Here is a 17,936-nt window from a genome sequence, read left to right on the forward strand (position 1 = left end):
CTAAATTGATATTAATGTATTATTTTAATCCATATGGACATGCTCAAAGACAAGAGATATCATTTCAGGTTTTTTCAGGGGGGCCAATATATATGATTTTTTTTATAAAACCTTTTGATCGACATTCTAAACTTTTTGCAGTTTCTGTTGGCTTAAAATTTTAGAAACAAATAATTGATTTGATTAAGATTCATAGTATTTCATCGAATGACCTGCACGTTCCTTATCTGGCCAAATTTAAGGGGAGGCGGGTAAAAGTCTGTAGGCGGGGTAGGTATGTGTTGACCGTATCCCGGCCTAACGAAACACTGTTGTGCTAGTTTTAAAAAGTTTTATTGTTTGCCTATGGTTGTACAAAGGTATGGTATTTGTGGGCAAAAGTATGTCGTTCAGCGGTCTCTGGATATGGTAGAGTGTCGCTGGCTCGGCATTCAGCTATGTTCAGAAGGTCTCTGGATGCGGCAGTGTGTTGCTGGCTCGTTGTTCGGCTATGTTCGGAAGGTCTCTGGATACGGCAGTGTGTTGCTGGCTCGTCCGGCTGGTTGATCTTCCAAGTCCGCGTAGTGTAGTGGTGGCTGGTCAGGAGCTGTATGTTGACTGGTCTGCTGTTGTGTGTCGACGCTTGCTGCTGTGGGTCGACTGGCGTTGTTTGGGTTGTACCTCCTTTTATAGTGTTTCTGGAATGCTTGGTGGAAGTGGTTATTGATGCGTACGAAAGGAATTTGCTTTCGTCGAGGCGTCGAATTTTCTGGAATGCTTGGTGGAAGTGGTTGTACGAGCATTTAGTTTGTTGATGCGTACGAAAGGAATGCACTTTTGTCGAGGCGTAGTATTTTCTGGAATGCTTGATGGAAGTGGTTATTGATGCGTACGAGAGGAATTTGCTTTCGTCGAGGCGTAGAATTTTCTGGAATGCTTGATGCTGTTCCGCTCGATGTATTTTGTTGTTGCGGAATATTCTCGAAGGTTTCGATGACGATGACGACGACGAGATTCCTACAAGTCCCCTCTTGCTCCCCCCCAAATGAGGTTCCTGCCAACGACTAGGTTTTTTTCTAATTTGTTTTTGATTATTAATTTATTTCTCGATAAGGATACTTTTTCTCGATAAGAATGTGTAGAATTTTCTCCCTAATTTCTAAATTAATATCAAATTAGTTAGTTTATTTTATACCAAAATATTAAAATTTATTTGCGAATATAAAATAGTTACAGGTAATGCGCAATAAATGTAGTATTACGGCCCACTGAGTGATGTCAGCTGTCAGATGGATGTCGGCGTTCGCATAGATATTATTTGTCAAGATGATGAACCAATACTTAAAAGAATTAGAACAAGTAATTCTGCAATTTTATATTGAAATTTAATTTCATCATGTAAATATTTAAGTATGTCAAGAAATGCTGATTTTTATGTTTTGTTATTTTATCGATATAGGAACCGTTTGATCCCGACGAATTCGTCGAAAGATTAGCATGGAGAGCGACCAAAGAAGGTGGCTCTTCTAAACCTTTTAATCCTGAACTCGTTCACGAAACATTCACTCGAGCAATTGAAGACCTCAAAGTACATTAATCAAACATTTTGACCTTGTTCTTCAAATTATTTTTAATTTCATAGATTTAAATTTTAATAGGTTCTACAAGACCGACAGGAGAGAAAATGCTTGCGCTTAGAACAAGCTTTAAAAGAAGAAGAGGAGACTTTCGCGATGAAATTAGCCCAATTACAAGATCAACATAAAGTATGGAAAATTAATAATTTTTCATTTTTAATATATGTAAATGTATTCTATAGTTCGATTGTTTGTTGAAAATAGCGTTCAGTGGGTGTATTCTCTGAATTGGACGAGCGAATAAATTGGGCTGGTGGTCGAGCTTTACAAGTGGGAGAACAATTAGGAGCAGCACAGCGTCCTCGTTCTCGAGCTGCTGCAGCCTTAGCCCTTCTGACCTTGCTCTCCGATTTTTTATCACCGGGACCCGTCCACAATGAAATATTTAATGATGCTTCAAAGGTATATTAATTAAATAATTTTTTTTTGAATAATAATCACTATTCATAAATATGCGTTTTATTTCAATAGATAGATGAAGCAGCTGATATGATTCAAAAACTATACATGATCGCTCAAGAACTACCAGCGGAAAAATTTGAAGCTGCAAAAAAGAAAATAGAAGCCAAGTATAATGAAATAGAACGCACTCTTATCGAAGAATTTGTCAGGTCTCAAAATGCTGGAAATATAACAAGGATGAAAGAGATAGCTGCCATATTGACGCACTTTAAAGGCTATTCACAATGCGTTGACGCTTTCATTGAAACAAGTCAAATGGTATGTGTGATTTTTTTACAGTTTGTGAACATATTTTTACAGTTTGTGAATAAAATATATTTTTTTGTTACAGAATTCTTTCAATACAAAAGAAGTGTTTTCAGGCATATTGCCAATGTGTGAAACAAATTACGTTATTATAAAAAGTGTATTTTCAAATCCCGACCAAGTCATGAGTAAATTTATTTTGAATATATTCCATTTAAAGTTGCAAAAATACATTCAAACTAGATTGTCAGATAGAAGTGATCTTGATAAATATTTGAAGAATCTTTATGAAATGTATACCAGGTAATGAAACATTAATGATCGGTGAATCTGACGATTCTTCTGAGTTTAATTCTCTTTTTTTTTATATACTAGCACTCAAAAAGTTTGTGAAGATTTGTCATCTTTGGGTGAAGTGGCTTCACTCGGTTTGCTGGGTAGATTGGGAGCTCTCGGTGGTGCCATCGGAAAGCCTTTAGAAACTTATTTTCCAACTGAACAACAACGATTAAGTACAACCTTCTCAACTGCTCTACAGCGCTACTATGCCTCGAAACAGCATACAAGACAAAAGAAACAAGGAGGGTTAGTATACGTTTTTTCAAATAAATATCTGAGCATCTTTTTGCAAATTACTTTTTACAATGATTATTTTAGCCTGCAATACATTCAATCTGTGATCAGCACGAGGGCTAATATAAACATTGCACCAGTAGAAAATTATGGTGGAGAAACATTTTTATCGGAAGAATTAGCAACACAGATGCTTCAAGAAGCGAAGACTTCTTTCATTAGATGTAAAGTTGTAAGTGGTGTTGACTTTTTATGTATATGCATACATATGAGCCATTATATTGGCGGAAGTCTAATTTTCAGTTCCAAAAACACTATTTCTGTTTAATTTAGTTCACAAATTGCTATCAATTCGATATGTTCAGAATCTCGGAAAAGCAGAATAAACGTATTACAGGCCACTAGTATTTTTAAATATTGTTAAACTTAAAAGTAAAGTGGACTTTTGCCATTTTCAAATATAACAGCTCATATGTTGGATTAAAAATGGATGAAATATATATTTTTTCTATTTTAGCTGTCGGCTCCCAACGAACTGGCTTCTAATGCGACTGAACTTACGGAGATTCTCGTTCAACAGCTTCTTGTTGAACATTGCGATTATGCTGTAGATTTAGGCTTACAAAGTATGCCAATCGTTGAAAATAAAACAACTCCAAAGGTAATGTCATAATATAAAATCTAAAAAAAATTGTTTGAATGAGTATTATTTATGTTTTTTTTTAGATACACTTTTTTGAAGTAGTAAAGCAGTGTAATGCCATAGTTCACTTATTTGAAAAACATTTCCAAGAGTATATCTTACCATGCGTAAGGTAATTTTTCTGTTTATATTTTAATGACTTTCACATAATTAATGTTAAATTAATGCTAAATAAATTATTCAGCTCTACTTCAAAGCAGTCAATATGTTTACAAAAGAAAAACGTAACGCTTGAACAACTTGAATCCAAACTTGATGCTGGTTTGGAACGCTCAATATCGATTATCATATCTTGGGTGAAACTTTATTTACAAACAGAACAGAAGAAAACGGATTTTAAACCAGAAGGCGATGTTGATACATTAGCTTCAAGTGTTAGTATTATATATTATTTGTAAAATATTATAAATTAAAATATTAAATATTAAAATTAAATATTAAAATATTATTCTTTTGAATTATAACACATTTCTTTCATTATAGGCATGCCTAACTGTTGTAAGCTATTTGAATACCACACTCACACGTATATCTGATTGTTTGGATGGGGAAAACATAAGAGCTGTTACTCAAGAGCTTGGAATACGATTGCACCGAGTTATATATGAACACCTCATGACATTCCAGTTTAATTCTGCAGGTTGAATTTCAACAAATTCTGCAATAGATTTGTATGTATTCTTGTATTGATATGTTTTATTATATTTTCAGGTGCTATGTGTGCAATTTGTGATGTAAACGAATATAGGAAAATCATGTCGGGAGCCAATATACCTCCGCTAATCAGTGAACTGTTTAATACATTACATGCGTTGTGTAATTTGTTGCTAGTAAAGCCTGAAAATTTACAACAAGTCTGTGAAGGAGAAACATTGGTACGTATATGGCTATTGAATTTAAGTGATAAAATCATTCTATTGAATTTGTTATTATTGAATAATCATTTTGTTTTACAGGCCGAACTTGACCGTTCAATTCTGCTACAGTTTGTACAGTTGCGGTCTGATTTCAAGTCAAAAAAATTAGGTACATTATTAAAAGGCTCAAATTCGTAATAAAATATTGTACAAATAATTCAAACAGGATGGGGCTTGCTGATATAAGCGTTTTGCATAAACAAATAAAATGTATTTTAATCACCAAATTATAGATATAAGATATTATTTTCTGAGATGCTATGTCAATTTTTTTTTGCAAATACATATAGACACATTTACAGATAATTTAAAAATATTATAACTATGTTTATTAAATAACGCGAAAAAATAAAATATGATTTTTCACTATGTATGTATTTGTAATTATTTTTTTCCTTTCGTAATTCATTTTTACAAGCTTGATATCAAATTGTTTTCGCTAATGTAGCTTAAATTAGTATTGCATTGGTTTGAGGATCGAATATTCATGTTGCTTTGGTAAATATGTAGTAAATAAAAATTTGCCCAAGCGATATCATATCCTGCAATTCGTGGCACAATCTGTAATAGATGCTTTTACAATTTTAAAGGTTAAAAACATATTGTTCATAATACACGGTTTTCATCTTCATTCTCCATGCAAAATGGATTCGATAAATTATGAATTAAAATCGATTTTGTAGAATCTGTAAAGTTTCCTGACAAAGTTATTGCACTTAAAATCAGTGGGGTAATATCAATGTAAACGAATATGTATATTTGTTCTTAATAAAGGCTAGATTTTTATTTGGGGGGGGGAGGGGGGGCGTGTTCCTTAATTTGGCAAACAGCACTGAAAAGACATTCATACGATAACGCAAGTGTATGTAAAATGAAAACGCTGAAATGCCGTAATATTTCATCCATTTGACAATGGGGCTCGAAACAACGAACACCCAAACAGCCGCGTCAACGCGAAGCGTGGGCGTAAATAATAATAAAAAAAAAGAATATTTTTTTTGGCACTGGTTGAATATGGTTCATGCAATGGCCGCCAGGATCGCACGACAATAAAGGGAGACAGCGCTATCGCTGCAAAGTGCGAGTGCGAGCGAGAGGAGCATTTCATTCATGGTTGCTCCCCCACCGCCAGTCCCGCGGCAGTCGCGTGTGCGCGCCTGCGTCGTGTCGTCGCGTCGCTCAAACTCTCTCGCGCCAGCGGCCCTCAAAGTGTTTCGGGGTGCGCTCGGGCCGCACCGCTTCACCACGGAGCCCATCAAAACGTAAGATCGACTGTCACAATTGCGTTTTCGCCATTTTGAATCCCCCCTGCCCCGATCCCCGGCTCCTCCCCCTGGCAACCGTCTACTGTTGTTTATTTTCGTTCTGCAGTCACCCACACCGATCGCCCATGTTGTTTTTATGGTTTCTATTGAGAGTGTGTAGTATTGTTGGGTCTAGGTCACAATCCCGACAGGTCGAAATCTCTATCCAACAGTCCTGATCTTATTTTTGCAAACCGAAATATTAACGAAATCCTGCCATGACTGCTCTTCTTAATTAATACGTAATTATTACCTACAAAATGTGCTGCATGTTTATTTCTACTATAACTGCGTCTACGTGCGTTTTGCTTGCGTAATATCAAACCTTTGAAAGTTTAGATTTTTCCTCAAATAAACTCACTTTCGAATATATTTGTGCATCCTAGATACAATTAGTTTTTTTCATAAAACAAAAAAAAAGTATTATAATACAGTAACATAGACACCAAAAAAGTTTCTAAAAATAATTTAGTAATGAAGAAAAGCTTTGCTTAGTGGGATATATATGATACTATGAATCGGAAAAATGACAACAATAAAAATTTCAAGGTAGACAAAATAGAACAAAATAGATCAACATGAGGGGGAATATTGTTAAGAGAATAGCAAGTATATAAAATGGAATTACAGGAGTAGTTGATAGCTGATTACGGAATGAAGGTTTACGGAAGAATCTGATCAGATATTGGAATATGACTAATAAGGACTATCAATCATATGTATCTTCCCATCTTTTTTTATTACATACATACATACATATGTAATATAGAGTCTTTTTAATTACCTCTTATTATATTATTAGGTACATACTTATTTAAATTATTGTTTGAAAAAAATCGGTTTTTTAAATGTAATTAATATTTAATCAACTAATATTTTTTAATTTAATTAATAATATTCAATTAGGATGTATTTCAATATATCGAAAAGGGGTTTAAATCGTGTTTTAGTGCCCTTTATTAGTTTGACGTTTCGACATTGACTCACCTTCAATAGTTTGACGTTTCGTTGAAGTTTTTGTATCCTTCACTTTATAAATTCATAACTCACGTAGAAAATCGACAACTATAACAACTTCAAATGAAGTATTAACTCCAGAAGAAATAAGAAACGAATATATCTGACGTCTAGCAACATTGTTATGTTACTACTCTGATAACGAATCTATGTATTCTGCGTTTGATTAAAAATACAATGACATGTGCTAATTATCAGTAACTTTGCACACTCTACAGGTATAACCAAGGAATATGTCAACTTGAAACTATGTAATAATAAAGGACAAACCCTATTTTATCGAAAAACGCATTCATGAAAGTTGAATGTGAAGTATGTATTTAGCAATACTTTCTACGATATGGTGACACTTGCTATTTGTTTAAGCTTTAAATTATTTCCATTTCAGTATAAATTTCTTCTCCATTATTTTACAAATGTTCCTCATCTTACTGTCACGGTTGAATTTGAAACTGCATCATTTTTTGTTTGATTTTTGACCTGTCAAATTTTTTTTATCTTCATTGTTCTATGATTTCGCTGTCGCTAGAGATACGACGATTCATTCATACATGCATGTATGATAAAAATCTTTATCTACTTACTGATAGTCGTGTGTGGTTCGATTTTGCCGACGTTGCCATCTTGGGGCGAATATTTTGTATGAAGGATGTGAAATTTAGTAGGTCAATCTGTGCATTTTCATGCCAATTAGTTGGTCGGAAATGTTGGTACATATTTATATATAACATGTATCGTGCGATTTTATGTTTTAAATGTTGTTTATATACTTATTTGGGTTTGTTATCCGTAAAGGTTATTGACTTGGAAGTAACCGGTGCCCTTTTGTGGGACAATTTTATTAAAGGGAAGGGGGTCTGATAACGTCTCAGCGTTGAGAGACTGACTCATTCAGACTGTCTTATTTGGTTGTAGGAGGTCTTTAGATTGGACAAATGTCATAAACTAAAAAGTAATGAGAAATGTATAGTGCAATACATTTTACATACTTCTACAGGTAGGTGAAATTTCATAAACAATATTTTATGTTGTGAACAAAGACCTTGACCTACGAACTACGAAGTGATTCATGACCTACGATAATATAAAATGCACATCTTATTGTTGTCTAATAGTATTGCTTTGTCATAATTAATTCCAGTATAATCTAATTAATCTATTTCTACATCTGGAAAAAATTTCTTCCACGGTAAATGAGTGACTTTATTTTGTGCCAAGATTGATTTTTTCCATAGCATCCAATGTCGTAACTTTAAGACCAGTACGGTAACGCCATTTTATTGATGAACTAAATCATCGATCCGTGGTTAAATTAAAGGTGGTAAATTTTTGATAACATGAGACATTCGTCACATATAGTTAGAATAAAAAAAATTGAGTAAAAGTGATTATTTTGGTATTCATATCGTTTGAATGCTTTAGTAAATAGCAACACTGCGATCCCATCATCATATATTGTTACTTAAAATTAATTGATGGTTGCTGTATTCGAAGGTGAAATCATATTTTTATTACGATTAGATAGATGGCTATCGACTTCCGTAATATGTTTTTGATAAGGTAATTTCTTTATTCATATTTATTGAATTAATAGATTATGTAGTTTTCGTAGAAGACAACAATCATCAAGATCGGCCAATGATCATTTCTATCAATTCTAATAGGTGTTTTTGTTGTCAAATGAGTTGTGTATTTTGTTATCTTTTTTTCTCAGTTCGAATACACTTTTTACTGTTTTGTTTTTCATGAATCAATGTATTTGTAGACTTCGTAACGGGATAGATTTCCCGATGGAGATGATTTTCAAAATAGTGCGAAACTCTTTTTTTGCCGTTTTTACAGATCTATAATCATCATCATTCACAGCCATTCGCCATCCACTGCTGGATGAAGGCTTCTCCTACGTGCATCCATTCGTCTCTGTTTTAAGCAACTATCATCCATCTCACCGCACACATTTTTCTGATTTCATCCACCCACCTCCCCTGTAGCCTTTTACATTCTCTCGCGTAACATTCAAGCACTTCTTTCGTCCGTTATTCTAGTTATGTGATCCGCCCATTTCCATTTCAATCTGTTTACTGTCGCTATTGCATGAACCATCTTTGTCATAATTCTAACCCACGTATTCCGTTTTCTATCTCTCACCGTTATGCCGAGCATACAGCGTTCCATACTTTGTTTGAGTGCACTGGACCTTATGCAGAATTTTGGCGTTCAATGTAATTAATTTCGCATCCATATGTCATCACAGGCAAGACACACAGTACATTACATAGAAATTATTTAGATCTATACTATGATGTGAAATATGTTTACGGCTATGTATAGTGACAGTATACAATCTGTTATTCGTGTGGCGTTCAGTATGGGTGCGACCAATACGAATTTTAAATTCAAATGTCGTCAAATATGGGGACAGATTGACCCTGAAAGCTTGGGATTTGTTTTTTTTTTTTTTTTTTTGTAGAAGATGTTTGCGACTGTGTCGTCGAAAATGAAAAGAACAAAGATGTAAGATTTGCATCGTTTTTCCCACACTGTAGTAGTATCCTTTTGGCCACATGTCTCCGTTGACGACCCACCCGAACGTATTTTTTTCACATTCATTAGAATTTGTTTAGAAAATTCTTTACATTAGGCGGTATCTTGCACATATGTTTCGCAATTTTTAATATTATGCCTACTGGGTATTTTTCGCGAGTTATTTCACGCTTTAAATTTAATCCCTTTTTAGCATTAAAATATTTTGATTTATTTACATTTAGTCAAATTATAACCAAATTTACTTGGACTCGAAGGAATAAAAAAAAACCTTCAGGTCGTATATTTATTCGCGGTCTCCGTGACGGGCCAGAATGTTAAATTACAGAAAATGCAAATATCGGAAGGCAAAGATCGAAAATCGAAAGATCTTAAGTCGAAAGATAAAAAAAAGGGTGCATGGTAAACGGTACATACTCACTTAATCTGCGCGCGCACATTAATACGGGAGGAAAAGCCTGTTCCTCTTGTTCCTGTTGTATCCTGCTCGCGCATATTAAGTGAGTATGTACCGTTTACCATGCACCCTTTTTTTTTGATCTTTCGACTTAAGATCTTTCGATTTTCGATCTTTGCCTTCCGATATTTGTGTTTTCTGTAATTTAACATTCTGGCTCGTCACGTACACCCATTTATTCGACATCACGTTTCGCTAAATCTAATTCCAATACTTACATGTTTAATATCGAATACTTTTTCGTGCATGCCATAATTTGGATTGCTAATTGTCACCACTGAGATTTCAACATAGATCTTTTTAAAATTCACAGAGCTGTATAATATTTACAAATCGTCGCTTTTGAATTTATTGTGTACATATGCACCGTAGATGCGATTGTGCAATGTAAACACCAGAGCTAAATGTACAGTATGAAATATAAATTAACTATTTTTATTTAAGTATTTACATACTGGTAATTTTTAAGATAGATACATATGTATGTAGATTTTTCCCAAGGGTTCACTCGTTCGTGTATTTCCTGCGGTCAAATTTGCGTGGAAGCCACACAATCGCACCAGCTTGAGGTCTCCCATATGCGGTCATTGATTTTTTTATTTTTTTTATTAATTTATATTGGTATCGGTTTTATTTTCCACGCTAGTTTTCAGATTCGAAGCAGTTAAACGTGTCGGTGAAATTTCAATTTTTTTAACGCGTGTTTATATTGTCTACCTGCCTGTCCGTACCTACGTTCATAACTCTACTGGGCACATTTAGCATTTTGATTAGTTTAGATAAAAAGCGTGGCCAGAATGGGTATGTGGGACTTAAAACCGGTGATTTTTGTACGTGGGACGTATGACGACGAAGAATTATTGAGTAAGAAATTTGTCAAAGATTTTTTAAACTTGTGTAACTAACCTTGTTTGTCTTTGACACATTTAAATACTAGTGTTTTATCTCAATTTTTTTACGATTTGTGAGACATTTGTTTGTTTTTTTTTTTAACAAATGTCGGATTAGGTTGTTTTATCGAATTTCGCGATTAAAATAGTTCCTGGAACGCTGTCAATTTTCATTCAAACGCGTTTTTCCTCAACGATATTTCGACGTATTAAATTTTGATTTGGATGTTTTATTATATAAAGCCACCAATCCTTAGATGTGATTTTGTTTTTATTATTCATAAGAAATATTGAATTTTTAATTTTGTTATTAATGATTATTCAAAGTCGTAGTGAGCCGCTCGATGCATTTTTTTATTGAGCTTTACGCATAATAATGTTCTTAACTAGTTAAATATTTGTATAAAAACTTATTTATAATTCTTATAACGTCGTATATGAATTTTACGCCATGTGAAAAAATCCGAAAATCACATGGGAGAATCTGTTATTTGAAAAGCTCTTATGCAGTTCCCATTTTTTGTCGTCTCCCTCAACTTCTCGGTTTACATCGTAATATTTTTATGAGGGATGCTTATATGCCTCGACAAAAGGCTCTTTTTTTGCCCTGTGTGTATAAACTTCAACATCATCGTTTTATGGCTATCCGGATCCCTTTTGTGAAAGCTGGGGGTGAACGCTCCTACTATTCGTGCGGGCACAATTGATCACCCATATTTTTACAGACCTTTGATATAATTTGAATAAGTAATTTGCTATAGGGCTACTTTTGAATAATTTTCGCTCTGCGTGCAGTACGGTTTGCTAATTTGTTCGATTTCCGATCCGCAAGGGCGGTCAACAATCTGAATTTTGAATATGTAATGCGGTCATTCTGGCAGCATTAGAAACTTGGGTTCACGCACCTTCTAAGTATAGACCCTAAGGACATACCGAAAACTTTCCGATCATGCTATAAGTAGTCAACGTTTGGCAAAATATTGAAATTGCCTCACAATTTGATCAGTATGATTTCCATTTATGAAACCTAGCGTACTTGAAAGCATACTTTTTTCATTGCGTTTAGATAGCACACATTAGTAATGGAATTTCAATTTAAAGTTTTCATATTCCGAATGCGAAGGGTTTGTTGCAACACCCACGCTCAAAAATCTTATCAGTTGTACTATTGAATTAAATGAAAATACGCACAATAGAACGTGTGGACAGGACAGTGTTGTAGTGTTGTGATAAGTCGGCAACGTTGCAGTTTGTGTGCAAGATGCACCGGTCGGTCGCTGCAACAGACGGTGCTGTGCGGGTGCATCCAGATGGGGCATGTTGTTCGCCAGAAGAACTGTCTCTAGATTTTTAACCCTCGAATGTGTGCGACGTTTCAAAACACCGAATAAATTGCCACTAATTTAACCCTAATAATTCACTTAAATGTATTTTTAATTTCCACGTTTCCCATTTGTCTTTATCTGGACAACGAGTGTGATAATTGACTAACGACTCTTAAAAATGTGCTTAAGTAATTTTTATTCTGTTATACTACGTACAGAGTTTCGTATTATTTCAAAGATTGAATAAATTTTTTTTTTGATAGCAGTATTTTAAATAAAAAATAGTGGTATTAAAAAAAATGAATATTTAAAATTTAGAAAACAAAAGAAAACATTAATAGTGAAAAAAATTGTATCCAATAACAGAAAGCAAAGCAGGATTTTATTCGGGAATATAACACGTATGTATTTTACTTAAAATCTTAAATTATATGATCTTTTTACATAAAATCAGTATTTTTGAAAAATATATTTTATTACTACGTTTCCTCCTAAATTCAAAACATTTCATACTTGATATTTTTATACAATATAACAGTATGATTTTTAGATAATATAACATACCTAGTTAGTAATTATTTATATATGTACATATACTAAGTCAAATCATTGAAATATGTAGTCATTGACTAATAATGAAGAGGAAATAATCACACGTGTGAAATTAGGATGGAGTGCATTTGGGCGAATGAATACCGTGTCAAAATGCCAATGTGCCTGAAGAAAAAGATATTCGACCAATGTGTCTCGATATTGATGACGTGTGGATGCGAAACTTGGGTATTGAACGTCAGAATTCTGAATAAGGTCACTCTAAGGAGTATGGAACGCTGTATGCTTTGCATAACGAGGAAAGATAGAAAACGGAATATGTGGGATAGAAGTATGACGGTTGATGCAATAGTGAGAGTAAGGGCGGTTTCAGACCAGCGTATTTTTCTGCGCGTATATCGTCGTTTCGGCATACGCGCGCTACATTTCGCGCTTCAAAAAACCGAACTCGCGTACACGGGCTTATTCCAGCGTGTTCGCTCCAACCGGTAGTGGTGATTTAGTATCAACATGGATAATACGAGCTTATAAGCGCGTCTACGCTCGTACGAGTTGCGCGTATGGAAAACGACGCGCCTATACGCGCCTACATGCACTTCAAAAAACGAGATTATACGCGCGTATAAAACGCTAGTCTGAAACCGCCCTAAAGAGATTGAAACGGCAATGGGCGGGTCACGTAGCTAGAAGAACGGGCGAAAAAAGTGCTTGAATGATACTTGAGAGAATGTAAAAGGCTAAAGGGGAGATGGGTGGATGAAATCAGAAAAATGTCGAATGGTCGAAAGCAGTGGATGGCGAACGGCTGTGAATAATGATGCTGATATAAGCTTGAAGACTTAATTCTTAACCGTTTTGAACTCCGCTCTCCTGTCGCATTTATTTTTTTATTGTTAATCAGTCGTATAAGACCCGCAGGCTTTTGTAATTATGAAAAGTGAAGTCAACCCGTTGCGTGTTGAGACGCAGCTGTCACCTTTTGCTTTGGGCATCTTATTTTGTACAGCACGATTTGTCCTTTCGTGTCTGCCTAAATCTCAACAATACATTTAAGTATCAATGATTTTAAATTCCATATTAAATGTTGATGTAATTATAGTGCAACATGTGTACAAGACGTTTCGTCTGCTAGAGAATTTACCTTATCGGTGTTATCGTGATTTATTATATCGAGTGTACATGTAACTATGTACATATATATGTATATGATTAGAGTTTGTAAAACTTATTTATTTTTTTGAAGTACTCATACTTGTGTAATAATCGTCGATTGGTATTATTGCTTCTGCTTTAAATCCAGAGCAAATGTATGACCGTATGAATGTATGCACATACGAGTGTGTATGTATTTTCGATGGATGTTCATCCAGTAAATATGTATGCATATAGAGAGCCTGTTAACTTCAATAAAACATCACATTACTCATTTGTGTGTAAACATTTAACTTGGAGTTTTGCATGCTCGAAATACCTCTGAGTCATATTACAAGGAAAATCATTTTAGATAGGTCATGATTTTAATAAACTTCTAAACCAATGTCTATTAATGCTAATATATGTAGTACTTACATATATAAAGATGTTCAATAAATTGTCATATTTATATGTATTTTCTATTTTGTTCAGTGCCAATTCTTGATGAGGACTAGATTAAGATTAGATTGAGCGCAGTTTTAAAATTGTTCTTAATTTGCGGCTAAAATCCTATTAAAAATTTATTGCCCGATTTCTTTCGCACCAGGCATTTTACAATTTGTTTTGGAGTTTGTTCGTATGTGGGGTTGAATATTGTTAGGAAAATATTATCTTGCCAATTATGAAAACTACGCCAATGAATTCGGTAAACAAAATCGGGACTAGGGCACCAAATGTTCTTTGCCTGCTTGCTTTGCCAAAACGACACAAAAGTGACAATATGTCTGTCTCGCTCGCACTCCCTACTTTCCCTACGCGTCGGAGTGAGACAGATGTAAACCGGGGTGCGATAAAACTGAATTTCACACGCGCACCTGTTGATCCCGAGATTTCCACGTTCGGGGATGCGAAGCGCGCATGCGTGGGAGGACTCCAGCGATTCTTAACACTTGTACCTTTATAAATAACTGGTTGTTTTACCCGGCTTCGCTCAGTATTTGTAATATAAACACCTTAAACATGGCGAATCTGATAGTAAATATTCATTTGTTTTTTTATTAAATTTCTTTAAATCGAAAAAAAAATACGTCTAATCGTCATAGAAACTTCAATTTGTTTTCGATGTTACCAACCAACCTTACATATTTATTTACATACTTAGAAATTCTCTTTCGAAATTATACATTAGATTAGATACATACCGCTGCCAACTGTTGATCGAAACCTCTCCAGTCCCCTCTATTTTGAAAAATCTTTGATCGCTTAAATTCACACATTCATATCTACCATTCGATATCATTTTAGTATTTTCTTCGCTCATCTATCATCTATTCGATATTCCAGCAACTCATACTCGTCCACTTCGAATTTTGATTGAATTTGCTGTTTTGGTATTTTTGGACTTTTTGCATACTTTTCACTCACATGTTCCTATTACGATCTATTATTCTTAAGACTTACAGCACTTCTTTACAACGTGCCTACACCGATTTATGTTACATTTTTACATTCAACTTTCATTTTTATTCGTCAGTTTCACGAAAATATATGTATTAGCTTAGAAACTTTATTAATAGATTATTGGATTTTAAATGTTTTCCAAAAGCACTGGGTTCCAATTTTTATACAAAATGTGAAATTAAATTTAAACTAACGTTGATGGATTATAGTATAAATGTATGTATGTAGGTGGTATAGTCTGATTAATTTGTGTGCGTCGTGTTTTTGTCCTACGCAAAACCTTTATTCCTATAATTCGATTACGAAACGCGTACTAAGTTCTATATTCGTTGTGTTTTTATTTACAGAATGAAGCTGGAGTGTGCTGATGTGGATTATGGCCTGGAGGAGGCTGCTTTCTATGAGGGGCCTCCTACGGCGCCCCCAGCGAAGGGCACAGCCCCTCGCAAATCCGTGACGTTTCGTCCGTCTCCTTTGGAACGACAGGTGAGAATTTATACTTAAAATCATATACTGATGTATTTCTTGGTTTCAGTACAAATTTACTTTAAAATGTTTTATTCCCACCTGTTGCATTTTTAAATTTATTATACTTGGTGGGAATAAAATGTTTTATTCCCACCAAGTATAATAAATTTAAAAAATAAGTGTAGCGGATGCAAATATTAAAATCTTTCGCTAGTATTGCTGTGTCAACACATCTTGTTATTATTATATTAAGATTTTGTATTCTGAAATTATGAACTTGTTAATACATATGTAGTGTACTAATTATTTTGTCGTTATGTAAAAAAATACGCTTTAATGGTTATTGCGTTTTAAATACATACATATATGCATGTAACTTTTTATACGATTTCTATTAAGTTCAATACAGCCGAGTGAAATTCACAAGCGAAAGCTCAGTCTTTAGATAGTACCCAAGTACTATTTAGAAACTTTGACGAGAATGACAGTAGCGACATTCCAATCGACCCATCATAACGAGTGTAAAAATAAATCGAGCATCGATTGCAGAAGAATGGCCGTCACGATGGATGTGGAATGTTGTGAATTTTTATTTTTCATTAAACCATCTATAGAAATGTGCATCTATAAAAAAAGCGAGTTCGACTTTTCGCATGATCACAAAACTTCTTATATTGTTATTGCTATATTTACAAACTTGTAAGAAGAACGAAACAAACAAAAAAACTAAGAAAATTCAAATTAAGCTAAGTAATTGATTAATAAATTGCGTGATGCACTGTAACCTATATCAATTTATGTAATAAGTTTGCACATGTGTCTCGTGAACAACGTCAGTACATTATATTGTGCATTATATAAATGCATTTTTTGCCGCTATATAAAATATATACAACACGTCTTCGTGCGTAGTATACATACATATAGTAGTAGTAAGTAAGGGCTTTTATGTCCAGACTAGTTTTTTTTTGTATACCTTCTAGGTACAGATGCGTCCTCGATCAGGTGTATAATTATTTCCCTTCGCATCGTACACAATGCAAGCACCCCTACCATTCGTTGTCAGATGTTTGCAACCTTGTACGACAAATGTTCGATAAACTTCAATACAGGTACTTATTATAAATATTGTGGATTTCTATGACGATATGTCGCTCACATATCAATCCCGTTTGACCTGAATGCGATTGAAATAGCATCGATATATAAAATAATCGATATTACAAAAGAATCTCGGGCTTAAAACCCAATATAATAGTAATTTGAAAATAAACGATTCTCTACGTGTTTTAATATCTGGTTTAACGTTTTAGGTGTAGATCGAACTTCAAATAGACATGTAATTTAAGTCTGAATGGCGTAATACTACGCTTTCTCGCGTGTATGTATGTCTCCCCTTGACGGAAGTCGGCAACATTTGAGCCCTCTCTGTACTCTGGCATCTCTCGAAGACAAGTTTTGTCAGGACTAACTAGCTTCACTTGTCGACGCCGAGACTAATTAGTCGGTCAGGGGTGTCTCCTTTTCTTGCGGTCAATATTTATAATCATTTGAGTAATACCATCTTTATGAATGATTTTCATGATTTCATCATCTTTTTATGACCCGATAAGTGGAATTGGCTCATTTTTATTTGATTTATTTTCCTCGTTCGGCGCGAATCTTCTTATCTAATCAGCGCGCTACGTCACTTTTCTGCGATCCGTCGATAAAAATGTTAATTAGTACACGGAGGAAATTTTCTTTCGGAAAATTGATGTACATCCGTTCGATGTATCCCTTTTCTACTTTTGTGTCGTTTTTATTTTGAACGTCGCCGGAAGTTGCCTGGACTTATTGTGACACGGTGCATTGGTTTCAATCCCTGCTCGGCTAATTCCGAACATATTCTCTCTCCGACACTGTTCTGTTATGGCGTAACGAAAATTATTGTTGCCCTTTCCGCCCTCGTACACCTCACATCCTAACTCATTTATTTCGGAAGTTCATATACGACTCCTTCACGCTTCTTAAGCACAAATAATCGCATCCGTATGTATGGATCTGTTGCTTCGTTGTGACGGTTCGCAAAACATTGTGGATGTACGAAAGTACATATTATATTAACTGAGGTGTACATTTTCCCTCAACTATTCTTAAATTAATATGTTTGGACGTTTTCTGCAAAATTTTAAATATGTAGCTATAATTTATTGTACATACATAACTCGTGCATACTATGTAAATGATTTAAGTCTCAGTAATTGATCTATGTAATGTACATATAC

The 17,936-nt window shown here is 34.5% G+C and overlaps 2 protein-coding genes and 1 long non-coding RNA gene across 3 annotated transcripts in view; all 3 read left to right on the plus strand.

Moving 5' to 3' along the window:
• LOC143910915 (uncharacterized) overlaps positions 1-642 on the plus strand; it is a 95,160-nt gene extending 94,518 nt beyond the window's left edge. The window contains exons 5-6 of the long non-coding RNA XR_013260506.1: positions 266-466; positions 519-642. This is a non-coding gene — a long non-coding RNA (uncharacterized LOC143910915). The remainder of the gene's footprint in view (positions 1-265; positions 467-518) is intronic.
• Positions 643-1,209: 567 nt separating this feature from the next.
• Sec10 (Exocyst complex component Sec10) lies at positions 1,210-4,890 on the plus strand. Its single transcript, XM_077428749.1, has 14 exons — positions 1,210-1,338; positions 1,439-1,567; positions 1,638-1,745; positions 1,821-2,018; positions 2,088-2,336; positions 2,410-2,627; positions 2,700-2,909; positions 2,982-3,129; positions 3,415-3,558; positions 3,624-3,712; positions 3,785-3,974; positions 4,084-4,240; positions 4,312-4,475; positions 4,557-4,890. Exons 1-14 carry the CDS (start codon positions 1,306-1,308, stop codon positions 4,653-4,655), a joined length of 2,136 nt encoding a protein of 711 aa, XP_077284875.1. The 5' UTR covers positions 1,210-1,305; the 3' UTR covers positions 4,656-4,890.
• Positions 4,891-5,664: 774 nt separating this feature from the next.
• Positions 5,665-17,936, plus strand: part of LOC143910916 (protein C-ets-1-like) — a 131,031-nt gene continuing 118,759 nt past the window's right edge. Inside the window, exons 1-2 of the mRNA XM_077429547.1 lie at positions 5,665-5,779; positions 15,549-15,687. Of these exons, the coding sequence (XP_077285673.1) occupies positions 15,550-15,687 (138 nt within the window). The 5' untranslated portion in view covers positions 5,665-5,779; position 15,549. The remainder of the gene's footprint in view (positions 5,780-15,548; positions 15,688-17,936) is intronic.

Source organism: Arctopsyche grandis, chromosome 4, assembly GCF_051622035.1.
Source record: "Arctopsyche grandis isolate Sample6627 chromosome 4, ASM5162203v2, whole genome shotgun sequence".
Lineage (NCBI taxonomy): Eukaryota > Metazoa > Arthropoda > Insecta > Trichoptera > Hydropsychidae > Arctopsyche > Arctopsyche grandis.

What these genes read in the sequence shown, in the direction of transcription:
- Sec10 (XM_077428749.1), top strand. Translation starts at nt 1,306, where the DNA reads ATGATGAACCAATACTTAAAAGAATTAGAACAA. An exon ending in TCATTGAAACAAGTCAAATG is followed by an intron (nt 2,337 to 2,409) that starts GTATGTGTGATT and finishes TTTTTGTTACAG; the next exon opens with AATTCTTTCAATACAAAAGA. An exon ending in TTGATACATTAGCTTCAAGT is followed by an intron (nt 3,975 to 4,083) that starts GTTAGTATTATA and finishes CTTTCATTATAG; the next exon opens with GCATGCCTAACTGTTGTAAG.